The sequence below is a fragment of the Cryptomeria japonica genome, chromosome 9 (assembly GCF_030272615.1).
Source record: "Cryptomeria japonica chromosome 9, Sugi_1.0, whole genome shotgun sequence".
NCBI classification, from domain to species: domain Eukaryota; kingdom Viridiplantae; phylum Streptophyta; class Pinopsida; order Cupressales; family Cupressaceae; genus Cryptomeria; species Cryptomeria japonica.
This window is the reverse complement of record NC_081413.1, coordinates 44722954-44748698: the sequence shown is the minus strand read 5'-3', so window position 1 is coordinate 44748698 and position 25745 is coordinate 44722954. Positions and strand designations below refer to the sequence as shown.

Below are 25745 nucleotides of genomic sequence, written 5' to 3'. Positions count from 1 at the left end.
TTAATCCAATTAAGATTATTTAAGAATCGGTTAAAGTTAATAACAAAAGGATGTGATAACGATGGACGTGTCTCTATTCTCCAAAGGAACATAACCGATTGATTGTGTGGATATATATTCACAATCATTTCATTCTCCAAAGGGTTGAATATATTTTATCTTGTTTCTTTGTTCCAGTTTGGAAGAGCTCGAAGTGAGCAAGGGTGAAAGCCCAATACTGTGTGCATATTCCAGTCAGCAATATATATGAGAAACAGCACCCTCATTGCATAGAGTTCAATTAATAATCAGAGACAGAAACCATCTCTCATCATTGTTAGTGATTGAGGATCATTATCAGCATAGTTCCATTGCCAAATCAGACACAGCTTCACAGCATATCATATGCTTATTGCAAGTTACTATATTCATATCAGATACAACAGTTATATCACTTCAAGCGATAATACAGATCAGACATTGCATGATTCAAGTGACTATATCATAAACAGCGACCTACATTGCCATAGGCAATAGAACCTTATATATCATTGCATGTTTACCTTGTTATATTTGATACAACAAGTAATTACCGCATTCAATGCAAATATTCATCAATTCGCTTGAGCATACTTTCAACTATACAAATCAGAGAGAGCAAGTGGCATTGAGCATTGTCATATCTTATATAAGTGCATTCATATTTCAATTACATAATTTCATTGTAAAAATTAGATATTGTCAATTAGAAAATTGAAGTAATTGTCCTAATATTCATAGCTATCCTAAAACGAGACATTACATAGGAGTTTGGTACAGATGTTGGCATTGGGATCAACATTTTGATGGGTGGCAAGGCTAAGTAAATTAATAGAGAGAGTTTAAAAGTTCTTTGTTTCAATCATAGTTATTAGAATATTTGATATCAACTAAATGAAAAGTGTGACCAAAGTTGCCTAATATTAAAAGATAAATTTACACAGCCACAATTTCATTTGAATAATGTAAAATTAAAAAAGGAAGAGCACAAATTTGATCATTCATCTTCCTAATATGATACTGATCATACCACAGACTGAGAAATTATTACCTTTAGCTTTCGTATTGCAACTTGTGCAGCAAATTTCTTAGCCACATTTTTGTTTGGCCTTGAAGCACTTCCATACACCATAACTTCTTTTCCATTCACTTTTAGTTGAACCAAATATTGAAACAGATATTCATTTCCTTTTCTTTCTATCTGGTCCTTGCATTTCAATTCATGGTGTTGGCAAATTTCAAGGAGTTCCCGTACGGGTTGAAGACGTAAGGTTTCAGGTGTGACTATTGGCTCTAGAATCTTTAACATCAGTTTCCAAACATACTCCAAATCAAAGCCAGTATCTATTAGCAAAGCTCCAGCAAATGATTCCACTAAATCTCCAAGTACCTGAAAGTTCAATGAACAACATAAGCATACAGTTACACAATAACAACCACACACAACAACAAAGCCAACTATTTATTAAAATTAAGTACAAAAGGCAGGGGCAAACATCCATTTCTCCCATGAAAAGGAGATTATTCTTTTACCTAGACTTTTTATATCATACTTCAAAAACCAATTACAGTTTGATGAACCTGTTAACAATTAAAATATATTAACTTCAAGCAAAGTGAATAGGAATAACAAGTAATCTCCACTCTAATCAAACATTTAGGACTTAAAGATTCAAATAATTTGCTTTGATGACACTGGAGACTGTTCTCAATATTTTGAAACAATTCTTTAGATTTTGAAGTGCTAAAGCTTTTTGTCAACCTCAAGTCAAAATTAATCTTTTCTCAGTGTTAAAAGATATTTTCTTGATGCTATAGCTAATTTCTACGTTGGTCCCTAGTGGATACCTATTTTCAGTATTATAGATGAAGTTTAGTTTTTAACATAGTCACCACATAACAAAGTGAAGTGTCAGTTAGCTTATCTTTTGGGCCACAGTCATGAGGCAATCTTACTTATAAAACCTAAGAAAAGGAATTGTATGCCTAGGACCAAGCACTCAAGCCATGGAATTATTATTATATGCCTTGGTCAGCGTGCTCATGCAATAGCACCATTAACTTCTTAAAAATGTAATGACCCTCACCAATTCTGATATAAATTTCAGACTTTGACCCCTTGGAGAATTTCGTCAAATACTTGGCATATGACTGGTTCAAAGTACTTCAGACTTATCTTGACATTAGAACCCTTTGTTTCAACAAATAGATGACTTGCAAAACATAAAACTACTATCTAGGATGATGATGCAACTCTATTTCCTATTATTTGATTTCAATGACATAGTATAGTATGCAGAAATAAAGATTACAGCAGACTGTCATTAAGACAAACAGTTGGCAAACATCATATAACAATGACTACATGAGGGACAGCCTTATAACTCCTTTATTCATGAATCGAATAGGCTCATTACATTCATTCAACAAGTGTCCAAACACTTAGCCAATGAGTACTGATTTTCAGATTGTCTGAAGATATAAGACAGCCAAGACATACATGCAAACTACTGAGAAATACAATGAAGACGTGTTATCTTAGAACCTGGTATAAATCGCCAAAGTGAGGCGATGAAGAATCAAGCAATAGCCACTAACAGTGAGCCTCCAATGTGCAAGATTGAACCATGTCCAATGCCGCCCCTGCTGCTGCAAGTGGTAGGTCTGAGATGTCAAAGTGAACTGCATACAAGGGCTCCAAATCACCTCCTAAACTGGTCGGCCTCACTCCTAGAGGAAAGCGCTTCACTCAATGGTGTGTCTAAATGCCAAATAATGAAGTTATAACCCAAATCGAAGGGTTCTTGATGCACAGGTCCGTTCTGATCAAAACACTGAAATATGGCCAGATCTATCACCCAAAACTCTTCAAAGATATCACAAAAGAAATCGCCTTGCCTCCCAAATGATATCGCTGTCCTCCAATGTGGAATTCAATGCACAAATGATGATGAATGAATCAAGATCGTGGGTTGGGTAAAGTCTGCTCCAGTCTGATAACTAGCTGCAACTTAATTCGATTCACCTCCAAAATGCACCAAATAGCATCGCCCTCTTCCATCTACTATGACCCAAGAACAAAATCATGGCAATATGAAGGTCTGAAGCAAACTCCTCAAATCTGATATGAAAACTCCATAAGCTCAATGTGAAGAACTGAATATTCCTCACTCACAAAGCAACCCTTCAGAGGATCTTCCACCTCCTCAGTTATGCAGATCGAAGGGAGGTATCGTTCCCTAAGACCAATTCTGCAGACAACCCTTGGCTCCACAACTCAATTGAAGAAGATAACAAACAACTGATGCCGAAACATGTATTCCCCACTTCTATTTATTCTTTTCATAACTCATCATAAGATACGTTCTAGAAGATAGGTGTAGGTACACTTTATATTATTTTAACTATAATACCTTGTTGTGCCTTGCTGTGGGTGCTCTTCATTTGCAGTTTCGAGGTATTGTTTTGTTTGCTTATGTCATATGCTTCATTTGCTTCTGATTTGGCATGATTCTATGGAGTTTTGAGTGAGTTACAAGCAATTTAGTGAGTTTTGGGATGGCTGGTTCTGCGTTTTCCTTGTATTTGATTTCAGAACAGCAAGTAGTATTATTGGTTAGAATGTGTTAGTGAATTCATAAGATATGTACTTCACTCTATCTCCTTTCACATTTCTATCATTGTAAGAATTGCTTCAATAGTACTGACCAATTCATTCTATGTTGTATTTCCCGCTGAACAAGTGGAAGAGGATGGCTTAGCCGCCTGTATGTTTGTAATTCAGTTTTGTCCTCCCACTGAGCAAGTGGTTGATTGATGTTGTCCTCCCACTGAGATATGCAGTTGAGTCATAGTTTCATTTAAAAGTCCTCCCGCTGCATAAGCGGTAGAGTGATTTGGTTCTATTATGATTTGTTGCCTTGGCTGGTTTACCGCCAAGTTTGTGTTCTTCATCCTGCTGAAAAGTGTAAGGGGTTGGCTTGCCGCCCAGTTTTGTAATTGCATTGTAATTTCCAGCGGATTAGAAAGCTAACGAACCCCTTGTCGCCGTATGCTCTCACCTTCCCACATTGGGCTCTTGGTGATCAGAAAGTGGAAGGGTTACCTTTCAGCAGCATTTGGTTTTCATTTCCTAACCATAACAAGTGTCATGTTGAATGTAATTGTGGAAAAATTTCAAAAAAAATAAGAGGGAATTTTACACACTTCCTCCATCATACACTTATAATTAGACTAAGTAATGAGTGTTACTAAAGATATCAACTTCTATCTCAGGTTCAACCACAACATATGTATGCAAGATGATATGGATATCAATGTGCTTATTAGCAATGTTTGATATATGAAATATGTTGATAGTATAATGATGTGATGTCTGATATAAACAGTATAAATATCCAATCAATAAGTATTGCTTGCAGCACGGTATTTGTTGTATCTGATGCTGCAACGTACTGATGCAAATGTGCACTATCACAATGGTCAATATGTTGTTGTGACTGGCTCTGAATTATATGCTTGCAACTATAGATATTGATGTTGTTCTGCCTCCTTTCTATTGGATCGATCAAGGTGTTGTCTCTTGTTCCTAATTCCCCCCCGTTAGAATGTTTTTGGATACTTCTTTGTATTTCCCAATGGAATATGATAGGTTGCATTCCCAGAGGATACCACACATATCCCTTCATAATTGCCTCTTTCCTTGTAATGTCCTCTTCTCATTGACAACCTTCCAATAGTCCATTAGCCTATTCCTGAGACCCGTAGGCTAGGTGGAATGAAGAATGAGGGTCCAGCATTGATGAAACGAGGACTTACTATTATTAGTAAGTCAGGGAATGGCTATTCTGGTGATACGATCCTACTGAGCTCTCCATGCTTTGCCTCTGGACACAAAGATCATGCTTTTCGGAGCATTAGTTTTTGACTTACTATTTTTAGTAAGTGGTAGTGTGGCATAATTCTATTTTTCGCAGTGGACAAGGTTCTGATTCTGCAGCAGTTCAGTGGTCATCCTGGCTCAGTTTTATCCTAGTTTTGATAATAATTAGTACGGGAGTCATATGTGACACAATTAAATATTATTTCTTTATCCTAAGGTTTAATATTTAATTAATCTGTTTATTTGCTACTGATTATCGAATTTGGGATTAATGTCTATATTCTCCTAAGTATTTGCTGAATTTCATGTTTAATAAAGAGATGTCGAAATGTTTGAGAGAGATATTATTTTTTATGACTTATCTCTAATATTTGCCAAAGTGTAACGTGGGTCCATGCCTTGGGCGTGAAGTTTGACTTGTGGGAAATGGCACTACACTTGGGGTCCACATGTGGTGGAATGAAATGCAAATGAAAGGCATTGAATTTGAAGGAATTTGCATTTGGGTTTGAGGTGTGTGAAGTTATAAATAAGAGCCTTGGGCTCCCATTTGCTCCATCTTGAAAAATTGTAATGTTATGCTGCCGGTTTAGTGACAGAACTTGAGGCTTCGGAGTGCGTCTCCCTAGTGCTACCCGGTTTCGTACTTGAAATACAATACCTAGTTGTGCATTGTATTCTCCTACATTCTCAGAGTTTGCCAGACATTTTTGGTGGTGAAGTGATTTTGGAGACTCGCTGGTTTTGCCTGTGGCTGAAGCACATTTTCGATCACACCTTTCTGCTGGAGCGACCAACGATTATGGGTATCAGCTCTATCCTCCTTCCCAGCAATGGCGATACATTTTGTGAGTTTTTAGCAATTTTAATTAAGCTTTGAATTTCCTAGACCAAATCGAAATTCCTAGGTATAGTGTGGGTTTTTGTTTTTGCATTGGGATGCGTGCAAATAAATAAAGGGTTGTTTGGGTTGTAGTTTTGATTGGTTGTTGTTGTGAGTGATATATTGTGGGTTTGGGACTGGTTTGAGTTGATTCGGATGTAAAATGAGGGAGTTATGAGCATTTTGGTATTTCCATAAGCTTCTGATTTGTACTTTCAGCCTGCAGATTGGTTGTAACAGAAATTTACATTCTTATTGTAGAAATCTGCATTACTCTCCTTCTTTCATCTCTATTATTGTAAGGTTAGGTAGTAGTACTACTAACCAGTTCTATTTTTTGTAACTCTCATCCTACTGAATAAGTGGAAGAGGCTGGCTTGCTGCCTGATATTCAACAACTTTGTAATTTTCAGTCCTCCCACTGAATAAGTGGTCGAGTGATAGCTTGTGTAATGGTCCTCCTGCTGCATAAGCGGTTGAGTTGAGGTTATTATGTAATTGCAGTCCTCCCATTGAAATATTGCGGTTGAGTGATTATTATTTTGGGTATCTCACTTGGCTGGTTTACCGCCAAGTTTCCTTGTTCTCCTACCGGATAAGCGGAAGGGGTTGGCTTGCCGCCCAAGCATTGCATTATGTTTCAGTTTTCTAATGCTAATGATCCCCTCAACACCGTATGCTCTCACCTTGCCACATTGGGCACTTGGTGATCAGAAAGTGGAAGGGTTACTTTCCAGTATGATTTCAATTATATTTTCTAACCTTGACGGGTTAATTCCTTGTTGATGTTATTGCCGGCCTTGAAAATTCAAAAAACTTTCACTGGGATATTACATTCCTTTAGGCAAATCACACCCCTTAGTAATCAAGTGGTTAGTTATAATTACTTCTTTATCGATTAATGATAGTTCTTCTTTAATTACAAATATGGTGATTGTTGTTATCATCATCTAAAACGTTGCTTTCCATAATCGATTCATTATTAATCAATGATACATAATAGTTTATGTATCTGCTGCTGTTATCCACTCCCGATGACTAATTCTTGGTTTAAGCTAATCTGATAATCGTTGTTATACTTCTCTGAGTCACTGATTCTTGATCGATACTTGTCAGTGTTATTCTGATCTCTATGGATCCTTGGTTATATTGTCTTCATGTATACTTGATGTCTTCAAAGGCAAATTCTATTCCTCCTTAATTGATAAAGATCAATCTTAAAGCTATGATTGGTATTGGTTTGTGGATTGCCCGCATGGGGACATCACACATAACATCTTGAGGTCATGACTTTCAAGTCCACATTGTGTAGGGCCTAGGTGGATGGTTAAGGTAAGGAGGTGTGAAAATTGTATAAGTCTGGAGGTGACCCCCTTGTAGCTTGTACAAATTTGTGCATATCTCTACTTCATTAGTGTCCAAGAGGGGAAAATCATGAAATTTGGCTAAGTAGAGTATCAACCCCCTCCTGGCATGTACAAAGTTGTGCAAGGGTAAGGGGGGTAAATTGTGTAAACCCCTACCTCATATGCACCCTAGCATCTCATCTTATGCAAAGCTGCTTGTCAAACCCGCTATACATTATGACATCAAAAGGAGCTTAGGCTTGTGCAAGCTAGGGTCATAAAGCCACCTAACATCCTTGTGCTAAGAACCCTTCCATATACACTCTAGCATATTTGTGTAGGACGACATGACAAACGTGCCCTACTTTGTGCAAGCATGATCATCATATGCCCTCAAGAGGGGATACTTGTGAGGTTGTCTAAAGTGATCAAACTTGTTCAAGGCATTAATTTGTGAAACCTTACCTTATATATGTGCCATCCTTGTTGTGCAAGCTTACCTTTGAAACCTGAACCCCCCTTTGTGTGCAATGGTACCCTTAAGATGCACTCAAGGGATAGTATTGTGCAAGGTTATCTCCTAAATGCGCTCACAAACTTGTGCGTAAGCATGCCTAAAACCCACTCCAAGAGGCCATTGTGCACACAAATGTCTCATGTACGCTCCTCCCCTATGCAAACAAGCTACTAAATTTTCAGCTACCACATATGCAGCTACATTGTCAATCACAATTTGAATGGCATTTTGCACTCCCACTTCCATCATCACCTCATTCAACATGTTGCACAATGTCTCTCCATTTTTTATTTCATAGGAGGCATCAACTATTTTAAAGATACCAACTATCCCCCTAAAGCAACTAAAAAGCTGAAGAGTGTCCTATTTCTACCATTTGTCCACTCAGCAGATAAAATGTCGTGGCCTTTTTTTTCCCCAATTCTCCCTTGTTCTTCCACTAGTCTGTATAAGTTTTAGACCTATCCTACAATAATAGCCCACTCAATTCATGACAACTTGGTATCTTGAACCCCTTACTTCCCACGGTCAATGCAGTGACCAATTGTTCCCAATAAGGACTAGAAGCAACATTGAATGGAATATTATTGTAGAACCAAAATCTTGCACATGCCAACTTTGCCTACCAGGACTATTATGGGGAACAAAAAAGTTAGAAATATGGCTGTCCACACATCCTAATCCACGTATTCATGGCCCAATGGAAGAAGAGTCCTCCACATCTCCTTGTGACCCTGTAGAACTGAAATATGGGATTGGGGCTGCCATTGCCTATGTACTCTCTTTATCTACCTTCCATTTCTCAAATGCTGCAAGGAGTGCTTTTGCCTCCCTCTCAGCCTCTTCATAAGCAACTTCACATGGCTTAGCATCTCGGCAAGTGATCTATGCAAAGTGACACTAAAGTCAATTTATGCCACCATTCATAGGCTTAGCGCAATAGAAACAAATAACTTCTCTTCACACTGCATCTACAATCCCATGTTTCCAGCAAGATCTCCTGGTTTGCCACCAGTTCTACTTGCAAATGCCATTTTCCTTTAGAAAAATAGGAAAACCTAGCAAAAGGGAGACAGCATAAAAAAACAGTAATACTCTAGTCAATAGTGCTGCAACCTAAAATCAAATTGTAAAAATTAAAAATAAAAGCACAAGTGACAAGACAATGTAATAAATCTAGTATCTACTTCAGCCACATGAAAAAGAATTCATGTTCCCCTAGCATTGAAATTAACTTGCAAAACCTGATCTACAGGTAAAATATCTAGCTATGCAGGTAGGTTTTGTTAGTAACATTTTTATTATATTTGTAATTGTGATTATATTTATTTAGAGTTTGTTAAAAAAAAATATTTATTTATGTAAAACTTATACAATCTAGAAACATTGGATATTGAAGGCATATTTTTTGTATGTTGCTAAGGTCTATTAACAATTTATGTTTTGTACTGTCTTGTTGAAAGGGATTGTGCAATGCTGGTAGAGGAATGTTTTCAGTTGCTACAACACACAAATAAATTGAAAGATAGAGATTACATTGGCTCCCCTACTTTGTCGGAGAAGAGATGAATTCATTAGTCAGGACATTTTGAGCCCCAACCAAAATAGTCACTGATACAAGGTTCTGCAACTTGTAGAGGCAATATCTTTTGCATACAAATTTGAAACAAGATGCTGTTTCATTTTAAAATGCATTATTTTTTGGGAGGAATCCAAGCATGCAAAAGTATTCAATTTTAGATATCTTATTTATGATGATTTTGCCCCCAGAAGAAAATTGCTTTTAACATGTTCTAACATTCTAAAAATTCAATACATGAGAGAGAATAGTATATCCTAACGTTCACAAAGGTCAGCCAAGGTGTGTTCACACCACTAACATTGCTAACATTTTGGACATTATATTTATTAAAGAAAATATAGAAGTGCAAAATGTAAAATTAAATGTTTACTTAATGAATATAATCTGGTGGTCCTTTGGGCCCCTTGTTTTTCATTGTGCACTTGTGGTCAACATTACCAATAATGGATGGTGAAGCACTTTTTTGATGCTTTATCCTTAGTAATTTAGTATAAAGAAGACTTCAAATTTGGTGATATTGACAAATATGAGCATTGAATTTAAGGCTTGGTGTCCCTATTTATGTCTTAATCCTTAGGCCATTTCATGAATAAAAACAACTGGATCATCATTGCCATTGCAAATTACAACAAACGACTCTTACATAAAGGAACAAAATAGTGCAAGACTTGAAGATATGGAGTTGAAAACTCACTACAAAACAAGATTGGAGCTATAGAAACAAGGACCTACTAGAAGTGCTAGGATATATCTTCCCATCAAAAGTGTCATCGAAAGCCATCAACCATGTGACAAGTTGTGGTCAAATGAAAACATCATTGCAGCTTGCCCCAAAGAGTTATCCACAAGTATCGGTCTTCCTTCTCTATTATGTTTTTCACTTACACTAATTGAAACACGATAATGTTTACATTATTACATACACTAGCATCGAGCCCTTTTAAACCCTAACATAGTCACAGATTTCTTTCAATGTAAAACCTTCGATTCACACTTCTGGTCATGCTTCCGTTCACGTCGTCGTGCCCTAGATAACACATTGAAAATACCTCCTCTATCATAGTTAAAAATGCATTAAATAACTTTTTTTTAAAATTGTTTCATTGATAGAACTTTGATAAAAAAATTGGTGAGTTATATGACAATTTTTGGCAGTTTTGGGGATTTTTTTGAAAAAATCACAACACGTTTCAAACAAAATGTGGGGCCAATTTATTTGGCAACCAACTCACTGCCCTTTTTAGTACATAAGTTGTTTATTGTTCTATTTGAAATAATAGAGATGACAATGCATACCAAATACAAGAGTAAAACATCTCTTTAATCACACATGAAATTATTATAGAGTCAATCCGACTAGATCATACTACTTAATCATACATAATCTATGTGAACGACCTAACAGTTGTTGAGAGGAATACGCTTGTCAACCAATTGATGCTTATAACTACCCAAAATCGACAAACAATAATACATAGTCAAATAACCAAAATTATTGAAACATAATATTAGACATTTACACAATCTAGAGCATCCCCTCCCCTCCAAAATGAATAAGTCACCTTCCAAATAACAAGTAAACATCTAGTAACATTAGGGAAGGCTTTTCAAAAATGATAATGATTTTGTAAACAAGGAACTATAACAAAACTGGAAATGAAGTTTGCAAACTTGGACTTGGACTTTACTTGGCAAATCAAGTAAGAGCAATGAGGATGTGGGGGCAATGCCCCTAGTAGGGTCAATGGGCAGTGTTGTGACCATTTCACACATCGCCCCATCACAAATGGGGACCCCCTCTTTTGTTTTTTAGTTTTAGGTTAGGTTTGCAATATGGTCCTTTAGAATTGGACGGGGTTGATTTCTTTCTTTCTCCTCAACGTTTTGAGACGAGCGATCTAGGATGATCGTTTCATTTGATCATCATTGTTGCCTTGCAAAATCGGAGATGAAGTGTTGAAGGACATGTTATTTTGTGAATGGATGCTTGGAAGGAGAATAGGTTATAGTCAAAATATTCATGAAGAAGCTTAAGGCCAAGTGCTTAAGTGAGCAAAACTATCATCTTGGAGTCATTTGCTTTGACCCCCCAAGGCTGCGATCTAGCTTGGATCACTTCCTTTGCCCCCCTAAAGGTGCAACCTGTCTTGGCTCAACATTTCCTTTGCCTAGGTCCTTGAGTGAAACCTATTCCTTGGCAATTTTGGAGGTTAATGACTTGATCTTGGTGAGGTAATGTTGAGAATAAGGTCTGATTGAGCAACTTTGTCAGAATTCGCTCCTGACCTTTCCAAAGGGTCCTGAGCGAAATTCTTATAAGGTTTGTCCCTGGGAAGGATTCTAAGGCAAATTCCATTTTGATGCCTTCTCATTAATGATTTAAGGTATGGAATGCTATCTTGAGATAAATACATCATGTGTACTTGATCATCTTTCGGTTTGTTTTGCAGATAAGAGGAGACCAGGCCAGGACAAGGACGACCTATTCCAGTCGATCATCATCAAGGACATTCCAAAGGCATAAAGGTGGACTCAAGGTGTTTTGAAACGTTGGAAAACTATAGGTGTTGAAGAAGTTGCCAGCCATCTCCAAAACCTTCACTTCGCCACACTAAGGACCCACATGATGACAGAGAAGAATGACCTTACCAACACTTCAAGGCGAGGTATGCTACCAGAGAAAGAAGACTTGACAATTAGGAAGCCTCATCAAGCACATATGAGTCAAGGAGGTATATCATTCATCACATCAAGGACAAAGGAGGATCAACCAAGGCACAGGCGTCAAACAAGGTGGCATTTCAGTCACAGCTCCTCGAGTTGGATTGGTCCACCTCAGCATATCCAGATTCAATGTACCTCATTTATCGGGGATGACACAAACTTCGAGGGCTAGGGAAGTTTGTTATAACAAACCCTAATTAGGGTTTCTATCTTGTAATCCTAGCCATTAATTCTAAGTCAATCAGAGTCGTCTGTTTATAAAGGGTTCTCTATATAAAGCCCTAGCTCCTCATTTGTAAAGGTTAATAGTTAATAGTCAGAGATTAGTTAATAGTTAGGAATTAGCAAAAAGAGATAGAGATAGCATTTTAGACTAAGTTACCGGTTCGGGTTTGGATTCAAGTACGAATTCGCGGATTCGGCAAAAAAAAAAAAATCTTGGGTATGGGTACGGGATCGTCCGTACATATATATATATATATATATATATATATATTTTAATTATATGTAATATGTATAACATATGTTATATATGTTCAATATATACAATCCATACAAAAATAAAATATACAATGTGACTTTCCATACATAAATGATAAATCATAAATCCATAATTGCCAATGCCAATAAATATTCATATATCACAAATGTAATCAGTAAACCAATAACTAAAGTCTAATATCATATTCATAATTTGCAAAAACGATAATATTCAAGTTTCAAGTCTTTTTTAAAAAGTCATAAAGGGGCGAATTAGAGTTTTATTATAAAAAAAACTATTTTAAAAAGTCATTTTTTATTGTTTTTTGACCCGTGGGCCCTATTTTTGGGAACCCACGGGCCTGGGTTCACGCAGCTCCTCCTGGGTTCACCCGAGTCCTCCAGGGTTCCTCCCAGGTCCTTCCCAAGTGGCCGGGTTCCTTGTGGGTCTTGCAACAGGGAATCCGACCACCTGAGAAGGACCCGGGAGGAACCCAAGGAGAACCCAGGGAGAACCAGGACCGGGCAAGAACCAGGACCCGGATCAAGGCCAAAAGGGGAAGAACCGATATCTTAGATTTTAGAGTAGAGTAGAAAGAGAAGGCAAAGATTGTTGCCAAGACATGTAAACTTCATTGAAGGAATGGTGAATTCTGTATCGATTCTGCAATTTGCATGGTCTCTATACTTCTCAAATTTAATTTCATGTTATTAGATGAATGGAAGAAATTTGTATGATCAATGGTGAAATTTGTATATCCACACTACTAGCGTTTTGTTGATTGCAAACTTGCCTTGCGTAGTCAACTGGAATCATTCAGCTTAAGCTTGACTTCAATTATCGCTTCTTCATTGATATGCATCAACCTGACGGTGTCTATGCTTGTAGCGGTGATCTGAACATCATAAAGCCTTCCTTAGAAGATCGCACTAACCTTGTGGAGATGATCCTAGCATGTCAAAGCAAGACTTAGTTAAAGTTTCATCAAAGGTCATCCATCGCTCCTAAATTCTTAGTGTTAGAATTAGATCCTTCTCCAACCCTTATCCTTTTCCCTTTTTTAAAAATCAAGGATCAATAAAGACCCACGTTCCAGTGATATCCAAAGCAAATCAGACGCTCAAGTCATTGAATGTAAGTCCCCTTGTGATTCCAGCAAAATCACATCATACCACAAGAGCTTATCCACACATAGAGAACCTACAATCATAACCTTGGAGCTACTCTGATTGATCCTCCTGCGAGATCTTCAGCATTCGAGGAAGCTTTATTCAAGAGAGGATAAGGTACCTTTAGGTATTTTATTCTGTGTTTGGTCGTGTACAAAAAAACACATCAACACCTACCTCTTCATCCCATCCAAGCAGATCAACCGTTCACCCAATGGGGTTTAGACTTTATTGGCATGATCAACAAACCTTCTAGTGCTGGCCATAAGTGGATCTTGGCCGCAACAGATTACTTCACTAGGTGGATAGAGGCAATTGCATTAAGGGATGCCACTGAGGCCTCAGTGTTGGAATTCCTTAAGGGAATTGTGACAAGATTCGGTGTCCCCTCCACCATCATATCAGACAACGCCCGGGCATTTGTTGGAACCCAAATCAGTTCTTGGGCAGTTAAGCAGTGTGTATACTTAAAGACATCATCCAACTATTACCCTTCAGGGTAACGGCTTAGCTGAATCTTCCAACAAGAAACTCATCAGGATAATTAAAAGGACAATTGAAGACAATTAGAGGGCATGGCACACTAAGTTGAGGACAACCTTATGGGCTGACAGGATCACACCCAAGAGGGCGATTGGTAACTCCCCTTTCATGCTAGTATATGGGAAGGAAGCAAGACTCCCAACTTCCCTAGAGTTACCCTCTCTTGAACTAGCACATCAGCTGGAATTAACAGAGAATGATGCCATGACAATAAGGCTAGCAGAGCTGATGGAGCTAGAGGAGGTTAGAAGTCAGGCTATGCATACACTTGAGACTCATCAAGAGCAGGTCAAGAAAGTTTTTGACAAAAGGGCGACTAATAGGGTCTTCAAAGAGGGGGATCTAGTTCTCAAGTGGGATGCAAACAAAGCCAAAGTTGGGCAACACTCCAAATTTGATGCTATCTAGAGTGGTCCATATGTCGTCACTAGTTGCAAGGAGGCCCATGCATTTCATCTCTCCAAGCTAGATGGCGAAGTCCTTCCAATCCCAGTGAATGGGTTCATCTCAAGCCCTACTTCTAAAGAAGGGTGTTGATGACTATGTAAATATTAGACTAAAGGTTGTTCTGTTTTCACAAGTGCTTATGCACATACCACATTCTCCTTAAGAGGGTGTGCACTCTAGTTTCTAGTTTTCCTCCAAGTGATGGCACACACATGTTTTGGATCTTTTCAATGACTCAGTGCCCAATGGATGCTTAAGGCTTCTGGACTTCATGCTTAGCAGGCAAGCAACCCGCAGAAATTGCCAAAAATATTGTCATTTTATGACACCCTTGGTCCATCAGTGAGAACCGATCAGAGATATGTTCTATGGACCAGTGCTACCCCAGTTGATCAAGGAGAGAAGAATCATGAAGTGTGAAGTGTTGCCTTGTCCGGAGGAAGTTCCTCCCTTGGCCTTTTCTTCTTCTTCAGAACTCCGGACCCCCAAGGTTCTGAAGTTCTTTTCCCTTTGCCTTCTCTTGTTCTCCTTCTCCGGAACTCTAGAACCCCGAGGTTCCGAAGTTCTTTCTCTTTCCCTTCTCTCGCTTTTTCTTCTCCGGAACTCCGGAACCCCTTGTTACCTCTCCTTTCTTTTCCCAGAATTCTGGAACCCCGAGTTTCCGAAGTTCCTCTCCTTCTCTCCCTTTCTTTTCTTCTCTCCCGAAACCCCGAGGGTCCAAAGTTCCTTTGCGCAGTTCCCTGGAACTCCGAAACCCCAGGGTTCCAAAGTTCCCTCCCCTTCTTCTCTCCGGAACTCCGGAATCTCGAAGTTCCCTCCTAGCCCTTTCTTCCTTCTTTTCACATGTTTCACAAGGTTGCTGAGTTGATAGCTCAGCAAGGGTGCGAGCTTTTGTGATAACAGTTTCCTTGTGTTTTGCTCAAATTTTGGTGAATTTGCCCAAGTCCAGATGAGTTTTATTGAGTTTTGAAGTTTCCTAGTGGTTTTGAGTGGAAAAATCATCATATTCCGGATGAAAATCCATATTCTAAGGGTTAAAAGGTCAAAATTCCAGACTAGAGGTGCTTTTCCCCTCATATTCCTGACTACCCATGATTTTCCCCTCTCAAAATCCAAACTGGACATGGATTTCCCTTGGAATCCAAACATGTCTTAATTTTCCACATTCAAAATCCGAACTAGGGGCAATTTTCCACTAGGATGATTAAATTTTGTTTAAGTGTTGGGAATTTTCCTGACTACTTTCGAATTTCCCCTAGGGAGTGTGGATGAAGTTGTGAATGACTTAAGTGAGGATTCCTGATGACTATCGATTTTCCACCAGAGCTTTTCATGACGAATTTTTGTAAATTTTAGTGCCTATTGATGACATTGATGACTACTTAGCTAGGAGCAATAATGAGAAAGAATCTAAGAAAGATGAGATTTTGTCACACATAGCTAGGGATGAGACAAGAATGCGGATTGCGTAGGTGGTTGTCCTATTGGAGATGTGACAACGAACATTGCTACTCCCATGGATTTCTAGATTACTTCAGTTGTCCTTGGTTGTACTACAAAAGAGCAAGAATTTCGAGAGGTTGGTGACACCCTTAAGGCAATCAGTGCGAGATTGGTTAAAGAAATAGAGAAAAGAGAGAACTACGAAGAAGAGAATATCAAACTTAGAGAGTATATTGCAGGGATAAGGTGTGAGAATCCCACCCTTATTTCCCCTATTGCAATTGATCGTGGACTACATTCACATTATGAGGTAGCGAGAGATACACTCTCGGAGTTGGAGAAATGGATTGAAAATACAGAGAACCAAGTGGATGATTTCCTTATTCAGTTTGTCTAGGCTTATGACAGGACAACGGGGCTTATATTTTGAATACATTATTTGGAGGGAGTTTGGGAAGAATTCCGACCTATTCAGGAAAAGACTATTCTACGCCTCAGAGCTTTGACGAAGATTCCAAAGTCCACATTGATCAGGGAGAATGTTGTGCACAATGGAGATAGATATGATTTCCATGGTTGGTATTGTTCATTAGCCATGAAGAAATCAACTTATGAGAGCGCACAAATAAGTTGTGCAGAGAAGGAAGGATCAATTCATGGTATTCAATCGAAGATCCTTGCCTCAATTGAGGAACTATTGGGAGTTGATGTCAGTGAAGCCAGTGGGTTGCACTTAGCAAAATTGAGAGACAAAATGAAATTCATGTATTTCAATTAGTTGGACTCTTTGAAGAAGAGTCAGACGGATGATTTGGTCTCTTTGTTGATTCATGCTCATAATTCGCAGAAGCTCATGCCAAATTGGGAGAACACTTTGGAAGCTTGTTCAGATGCGTTGGACATGATTGATTTGCAGCAGGATACGTTACCCAGCATTTCCATGGAGGAGTTAGATTCTATGTTAACTAGATTCTTGGTTTATGCTGTGAGAGAAAGAGATGCCAAGCAGAATCTTCTAGAAGATTCCCTATTTGATGACTAGGTATCTTTCTATTGGGCCATATGTTGGTGGCTCCATTTTTTATGTAAACTGTAATTAGGGCAACTCCAGGGTTTTGTTGGCATGATCTTGGCCATCCATTTTGTATGAGACTCTTTATATACCTCATTGCCTCTCATTTGTAAGGGAGAGATTTTGTAGAATTGTTGGTATATGCTGCAGCTTCTGAATATAAATCATTGTTCAACTTGATGGTGATTTTGTTTTTCAAGTGTTGTTTTGCATTCAAGGTTCTCAATTCCTCCAAGTTAGATTAGAATTTGCTTTCATGTTTGTTAGATTGAATGAAAGAATTGTTGAGTATATTTGTGTGTAATCTATGAATCCATACCACTAGCTTCTTGCTGATTGTAAGTGCGCCTTTGTGGTCAACTAGAAATTTATGCAAACTTAACTTTGATTATTACATATCCATTGTTATGCATCAACTTGGATGGTTTCAATGCTTGATGGTAGTAATTTGAATATCTATGAGATACCCCTTAGATGATTGCACTAAGCTCATGTCAAGATCTGTTCGATTTGATGGTGAGACCTTACCTAGTTTGGTTCCCCACTAAATTTGTTCATCATTTCCTGCATTCCTAGGCTTAGAATAGATTTCCTGAACCCTATTCCCTTTTGTCCCTTTTTTGAAAGTCTTGTTAGAATTAAGTCTAGAAATACATTTCCAAATCCTAAGTTATCAGCACACCCATTCCATATTCATGATAAGCAAAGTTGATCCGAACAATTGTGCAAGTCCCCAAGTGAAAACAACAATTCACATCGACCATTGAGTTACCCACTCGTCAAGATCTGACTATAGAAACTATTGTCATTTTATGACACCCTTGGTCCATCAGTGAGAACCAATTAGAGATATGTTCCATGAACCAGCGCGACCCCAGTTGATCAAGGAGAGAAGAATCATGAAGTGTGAAGTGTTGCCTTGTCTGGAGGAAGTTCCTCCCTTGGCCTTTTCTTCTTCCCCGGAACTCCAGAACCCCGAGGTTCTAAAGTTCTTTTCTTGTTGCCCTCTCTTTTCCCTTCTCCGGAACCCCCAAGGTCCGAAGTTCTTTGCCCTTGTCTCTATCCTTCTTCTTTTTCCGGAACTTCAGAACTGTTGGTGTCTGTTTTATCATCTACCAAACATTAGGATAGGATACCCTAAGGTATTCTATCCTCTCCTGAAAAATCACTACTGATTCCAAGGTCTATATGTGCGAACAAGCCACTTTAGTGGAATAGCTTCTTGGGTAGTGTATGCTGAAATTTTCAAGGGGGACTTACGTTTGACAAGTATTCTTTTGAACTGCTGGACTTAGATGGATTTAGCAATTTAGGCTCTTCTTTTTTTGGGAGTTTTATGGGATTTAGACTTTCAAAAGAAAGGGAAAAAGAGATAGGGTTCAAGAAGGCTAATCTAATCCTACGAATTCTGGAGACGGTATCAACTGGATGCTTTCGAGAAACCAAAGCTTGCTTCGCCACACTAGGGACAACTACACAAGGCCGGTGCAATCTTCAATGGGTTGTGCTTATGATCGAGATGTTGGGATGCACAGGGGATGGGCTCAGACTAACTTTGCACGGTAGAATGGAAATCATCCATTTACCAAAAGTATGAGCGGAAACACATCATCAATTGATACTTATCAAATCCTTCATTCAAATTAACAACAATGAAAGCAAATCTAAATTAATTCTAACTAAGTGTTGAGGCAATTGAAACCATGCAAATCATTCAAATAATAGAGATTACAAAGCAACGCACATGCAATATATTATCTGGAAATGACCTTAAGCAACAATACATCAAAAACCTCACCCCCTCCAAATGAGAGGAGGTAGGCTTATATAGTTTTCAAGAATAAATGGACGACCGAGATCAAACAGTGATCAACGGCCCAGATTGAAAGCTATAAACCCTAATTAGGGTTTCCAAAACTAACTACCCTCGACCAATTACATTTGGGACACTTGTCCTTCTTGCTAAATATGAACCATCAATGAAAATAGAAGGTTGTTGCATTGTGAAGTGTGCCCTTCTAGAAGCTTCTTGATAAGTCATGTTCATCGAACCTGGACCTGCTAACTTGGAGTGATCTGATTGGTTGGAAAATGACAAGGCGCCACCTCAACGTGTTGGATGTCTTCCTTGAATTCTCCAATTTGTGTCAAGAAATCATCTAAGTATGGAAATTTGATTCCTTCTTGTCGCCATTTGATTCTGCTTGGGAGCTTGTCTTTTTAATTCCTTCAGGAGATGAAATCCTTCAAGAAGTTGGAGGTTTATTTAACTTTCCCATATTTTCACCAAGTCTGAGAACTTTTCTTTCTTGATGCCTTGAGATTCTTTCAAGTGCCTCAAATTTGGAGAAGAAATCTCTTCGCGAAGTATTTCTCATACTTAGCCAAATTTTGTCCCTCTCTATGCTCGGACGAACCTTGCTCGTGGTCCTGTTTTCAATTCTGAAATTGGCTTGAAACTCCATTTGTGTTTTCTGTGATGATCTTGCCTTCAGTTGCCAATTTATGTTGCGTGGGAGGAGGGTTAGAAAGCTCTCGGTAACCCCTTGCAAATATGAAATGATGGGATCAAGTTGTTCAGGCATTCGTTGTGATCATGTCCTTCTTCTCGATACCCTGACATGCCTTCAACATTTCCCATACTTAGCCAAATTTTGGCTATCTTCACACCCGGATGAACCTTGCCTGTGAACTCCAACTGCGATCTCTATGATGATCCCGCTTCTATTTCCTCCTGCGTCCTGTAAAACCAAAGGAAAATAAGTTAGAAATCTATCTTGGATTAAAGAAAATCGAGGCTGCGAATGGCTAAGTGTTTCGAAAATTTCACTTCATTTTCATACTTAGCCATGAGAATGGGATTTTCACATGTAAATTCTCCAACCTTCAAGATAACTGTGATCACAATCCAACACCAAGTGTTATAACTCCGAAAATTTCTTATACTTAGCCAAAAAAATGATTTTCCTCCCTTAGAAATTCGAACAAATTCACTATTTCTCAAACTCTAGAAAAACTCAGAAAATACATAAATCTGCCTCATGAATTTAATTTCACCTTCAAAAATACTCAAAAATTCAGGAGAGATTCAATAATTCGTCCTTATACTGGTTGTCTTTCTCCAAAAATCTGTGAAACTTTTGTCAAAAAAGTTTATCCATCTTCCAGCAATATCCAAAACTTTCTCCAGATGAACTCCAAACTGAAAGTATTTTACTATGCTCTCCTTAATATTTTCGAACTTCTTGGTGTAGAAATAAAGTTTACAACGAAGTATTTGTAAATAAAGTTAAATCCGCAATCAGAAACCCTTAAAATCTTCCAAATCATGTTTCCAATTTTAACTTCATTCTTTTGGAAAGTGTTGTCATGTTTCCAAATTCAAAGAAAATATCTTCCAAAAGTTTCCAATTTGGCTATAAGTTCGAAATATTTATTAATCTTCTAATATTCTCTTTAAAAAAAACTTTCAATTTTGGATTTAAGTTCGAAATCTTGAAGGATTTTCATGACATCACTTTGTATTTTCGTTGATTTTGTTTGACTTTTATGTGTAGGTGGACTTTTGGAGGCTTACCTTCATCTTCCTCAAACTTGGGCGGACTTTCCTTACCTCTCCAAGGCATGGCGGGGTTTGAGAAGGCTCTTCAACATCATACTTAACATCTACTTCCTTGGGCGGAGTTTTGAAGGGTCCCTTCAACATGGAGGGCAGACTTTGAGCAAAGCTCAATCAAGGCGAATTTTTAGCTAAGGCATAGGGTGGACTTTGGAACACACCCCCTAGGCGGACTTCTAAGACATCTCCAACATGGGCGGACTTCTAGACCTTTGCATCATTTTGCTAGGGTAAAGCGGAGTTTTGATGGGTCTCCAACATAGGGCGGACTTTGGACTTCACCCCTTGGGCACCCCACACACATGGCAGACTTTAGAGTGTTGGCCATCATGGCCTCTTCCAAAACATGGTAGACTTTGAAGGGTTGGCCACCAACATGGTAGGATAGGGCGGAGTTTCAAGGCCATTCACTCAGCAGCACCTTGGGCGGAGTTTTGCTAAGTCCCCTTAGGCATGGCGGACTTTGGTGGCACCTCCTACATGGCTCTCGAACCTTTGGCGGACTTTAGACTTGGCTCCATCAAGGCGAAATTTTGGCTAAGGCATGAGGCGGACTTTGAAGGCCTCTCCTCATGGCTTCCTTTACCTTGGCGGACTTTGTAGTAGGCACCTCCAAGGTCTCCATCATCATGGCGGACTTTGGCTACACTCCTCTTGCTTGACTTAGCATCTTGGGTGGACTTCTAGCAAGGTTTCCACATGACTATGGCGGACTTTGGTGTCTTCTCCATCTTGGGCGGACTTTGGAGAGTGCTCCTTCGTGACCTCCTTCATGGCTGGGCGGACTTTGGAGTTACCTCCTTCATAGCCCCTCTTCTTGCTTGGGTGAACTTCAACCTTAGCCCCCACATAGCCTCTTCAGCCTTGGGCGGACTTTTAGCTTGGCCTCTTCATGGCTGGGTGGACCTTGGAGTTACCTCCTTCATAGCCCCTCTTCTTGCTTGGGCGGACTTCAACCTTAGCCCCCACATAGCCTCTTTAGCTTTGGGCGGACTTTTAGTTTGGCCTCTTCATGGCTGGGCAGACTTTGGAGTTGCCTCCTTCATGGCCCCTCTTATGCCTTGGGCGAACTTCAAGCCTTAGCCCCCACATAGCCTCTTCAACCTTGGGCGGACTTTTAGCTTGGCCTCTTCATGGTTGGGCGGACTTTGGAGTTGCCTCCTTCATGGCCCCTCTTATGCCTTGGGCGGACTTCAAGCCTTAGCCCCCACATAGCCTCTTCAGCCTTGGGCGGACTTTTAGCTTAGAACCCATGTGACCTCTCCAACCTTGGGCGGACTTCAACCTTTGCTCCTCCATGGTCTCCTAAGGTGGGGCGGACTTTGACCCTTGCTCCTCCATGGTCTCCTTAGGTGGGGCGGACTTTGGAGTGGGCACCCATGTGACCTCCAAACTCATGGCGGACTTTAGGCAAGGCGCCCACATGACCTCCATTAGCATGGCAGACTTTAACCTCAGCACCCACATGACCACTTCATCCTTCATGATGGGGTTTGAACCTGTAGAAACACTTCAAAACCCTTGTTAGCCAGACTTAGAAGAATTTTCAAAGAAATTTCAAAATTTCATAGTTTAATCTAATTTAAACGGATTAACTTGAAATTTGAAATCCGTGCTTAGGTGGATCATCTGAAAAAGCAAAAAGCCTAAAATCTAGGGATTTTAGCTTTTTAGGTCAAAACTTGGAATTTTCGAATTCCAGTCGAAGCAGGTCAGTGGTGCAAGTGTAAACCCTAGGTTTGCATCCCGAAAAAAGCAAAAAGCCTAAAATCTAGGGATTTTAGCTTTTTAGGTCAAAACTTGGAATTTTCGAATTCCAGTCGAAGCAGGTCAGTGGTGCAAGTGTAAACCCTAGGTTTGCATCCCGGAAAAAGTAAAAAGCCTAAAATCTAGGGATTTTAGCTTTTTTGGTCAAAACTTGGAATTTTCGAATTTCGGTCGAAGCAGGTCAGTGGTGCAAGTGTAAACCCTAGGTTTGCATCCCGGAAAATGCAAAAAGCCTAAAATCTAGGGATTTTAGCTTTTTAGGTCAAAACTTGGAATTTTCGAGATCTGGTCGGAGCTGGTCGATGGTGCAAGTGTAAATCTTAGGTTTGCATCCCGGAAAAAGCAAAAAGTAGACATCCCTAAAAAATAGGAAAAACTTTCTAAAAATAGCCATATCGGGGATTGGGCCAAAAATGCCAAAAACGAAACTTCCTAAAAAATAGGAAAAAGCAAAAAAGCAAACTTTCTAAAAATAGAAAGTTGTCCAAATTCGTCCAAATCAATTGCGATCTTCGTCCTTTGGCCTCTCTAAGCACTCTGGTGGCATTCGCATTTCGAAATCACATAACTTGCAAAAACTAACTTTCAATCATCAGGCCTGAAATGCTCTGAACTGGACAAGGCTTGGTGAAACTGCAGCAAAAGGTCACAGGACACTAACAAAATCCTAGAAAGCAGGAAAAGAGAGGGTCCCCATTTGCAATGGGGCGATGTGTGAAAAAGGTCACAACAGTAACCTCGAGGTTCCAAAGTTCTTTGCCTTAGCCGCTTTCTTTCCTTCTTCGGAACCCCGAGGTTCCGAAGTTCCCTTCCTTCCCCCTGCTTTTCTCTAGTTTCTCCACAACTCCAGACCCCCGAGGTTCCGAAGTTCTTTCCCTAGCTTAGCCCCTCCTCTCCCTGGCCTTTCTCCCTTTTCTCCAGAACTCCGGAACCCCGAGGTTCCGAAGTTCCTAGCCTTCCTTTCCTTCGCCTCTTCTCTTAAGCTTCTCCTTTGCCCGGAACTTCGGAACCCCGAACGGGGTTCCCCTTCTCTCCTTAGCCCTTTCCCTCTCTATCCCGGAACCCCGAGGTTCTGAGGTTCCCTTCCCTTGCCTTCCCCGGAACTCCGGAACCCCGAGGTTCCGAAGTTCCTTCCACTTTTGCCTTCTCTCTCTAATTCTCCGGAACCCCGAGGTTCCGAGGTTCCTTGTTGCCCTCCTTTCTCCTATCCCGGAATTCCAAAACCTAGAGGTTTCGAAGTTCTTCCCTTGTCTTCCCACTTCGGGAGTCCGAGCTTCCGAAGTCTCTGGGCTTCCTTCTGACTGGCGACACTTCCAAACGGCGTGATCGGCACTCAAGGCTTTTAATGCTCCGACAATTTTGGTGACTTGTGCACTTTCTTTTGTGGAGCCACAAGGGTGCATTAAGTGGTTTTGGCAGGATTTCCATCAGGGAGGTACGGGGGCCATGCTTGGTGACTTTTGTCATGACTGACTTTGGAAGGTTAGTCAATCCACCTTCCTCAGAATTGCCTTTTGAGGTATGGCTAGGTTGCTTGCATGTACAAGTCAAGTGCATGCACTTCCCTGCACTTCAAGACTGACATGCAGGGGTCATGATCACCATTGTAACCCATTTTTTTTCTATATAAATGCTATTAAGCCTCATTGTAAAGGGTTCTCTCCCTGCTAACTTGAGCTTTCTTATGCTCTTCTCTTCTCTTAAATATTTGTAATTATTTTTACATTTCTGCAACTATAAGATTGGCTTTTGGCCTTATGATTAATTGAAAATCACCATCCTTGCCTTCTTCTAACCTATGTATGTTGTGTATGCTTTCTTACCTTCATTATAGGTGTATTTCTTGTGGCTTTTCTCTCCATATATGCTGTGTTAACTTGTTTTCTGATTGTGATTTGTGGGAATCCTTCTCCCCTCTTGACACTTAGCAAACTCTAACCTCCATACATGCGTTTGGGTCACTTATGCAATTGAAGTTGTGCATCTCTTGGGTTTTTTAGTTGGTTCCTTGTGCCATTTTGGTAGGGAGAGAAACAATCTCTTATCTTGGTGCATCACCTCCTTTCATTTCAAGCATTCTCTCTTCCCTTTTACCTTTGCAAATTGTTAGGATAGGTTTAAGAGTTAGTTTTGAAGTGTTGAGTTAGTTCAACACTTGCACCTGGATTGAGAAGGAAGTCGGCCTTCTCCGGAGATTCAACCCCCTTGCACAAGGTCCCACACTTCGGGGTTGTTTCCATGTTTCACAAGGATGCTGAGTTGATAGCTCAGCAAGGGTGCAAGCTTTTGTGATAACAGAAACCTTGGAATCATTTTAGTTGATCTTATCCTTAGCATCTGAGGTGATTTTGTTCAAGAGAGGGTAAAGTACTTTGGTATTTTATTCTGATGCTTGCATGTGCATAAAACACACATCAACAGGTTGCCACAATGACGAATGAATAAAAAGAAATTGTTGAAGTGTGATAAAGTAAGAAAAGGTGATGATGTGGGCAGTGATCACATGTAAAGAGAAGCGATTGAGAGTCCAGGAACAACAACGAATAAATTGTATAGCAATATTAACTAATCCACGGTTAGCAATGAACGAGAGCAGCCCAAGAGAAGCCACACAAAGATATTATTTAGACATCTACGTGAAAGCACATGTAAAGAGAAGCGATTGAGAGTCCAGGAACAACAACGAATAAATTGTATAGCAATATTAACTAATCCACGGTTAGCAATGAACGAGAGCAGCCCAAGAGAAGCCACACAATGATATTATTTAGACATCTACGTGAAAGCAAATTAGCTTTAAATAAGGAAATAACTCCAAAGAAAGTAGTCACTAAGAGTAGCAAAGCAGTGCTTACTTGTGTTTATTTATAACAAATTAAGACAAACTTCAAGGAAGTATTTGAAAGATAAACTACTAAAGTCAGTGACAATATAGAAGGCAGTGACTATGTTATTCCAAAAGTCAGCGACTTTTAAGGGAAACGTCTTCAAATGAAAGATCTAAATTAATGAGTTTATGTTAGTCAGCGATGCAATTTGAAAGACAAAGCATCTAACAAAATCGATCTCCAACTATTTTATTATGGCCAACTCCCACATAAGCCAATAGCGAACTCATCTCTAAAATGGTGACTTCAAACTAAATATATGCAGTGACTTCATTAGAAGATTATGACCGCAATTAACATATTGATTGTAATTGAGTAAGTTATAATTGTGACTTAAATCAAGCAGTGTTGATATAACCAATAC

The 25745-nt window shown here is 39.4% G+C and overlaps 1 protein-coding gene across 2 annotated transcripts in view; it reads right to left on the bottom strand.

Moving 5' to 3' along the window:
* The window catches only part of LOC131043928 (endoribonuclease Dicer homolog 4), a 290003-nt gene that overhangs the window by 20163 nt on the left and 244095 nt on the right, over window positions 1-25745 (bottom strand). For both annotated transcript variants that reach the window (XM_057977166.2, XM_057977167.2), the window contains one exon: window positions 1070-1408. In XM_057977166.2, the coding sequence (XP_057833149.2) occupies window positions 1070-1408 (339 nt within the window). The remainder of the gene's footprint in view (window positions 1-1069; window positions 1409-25745) is intronic.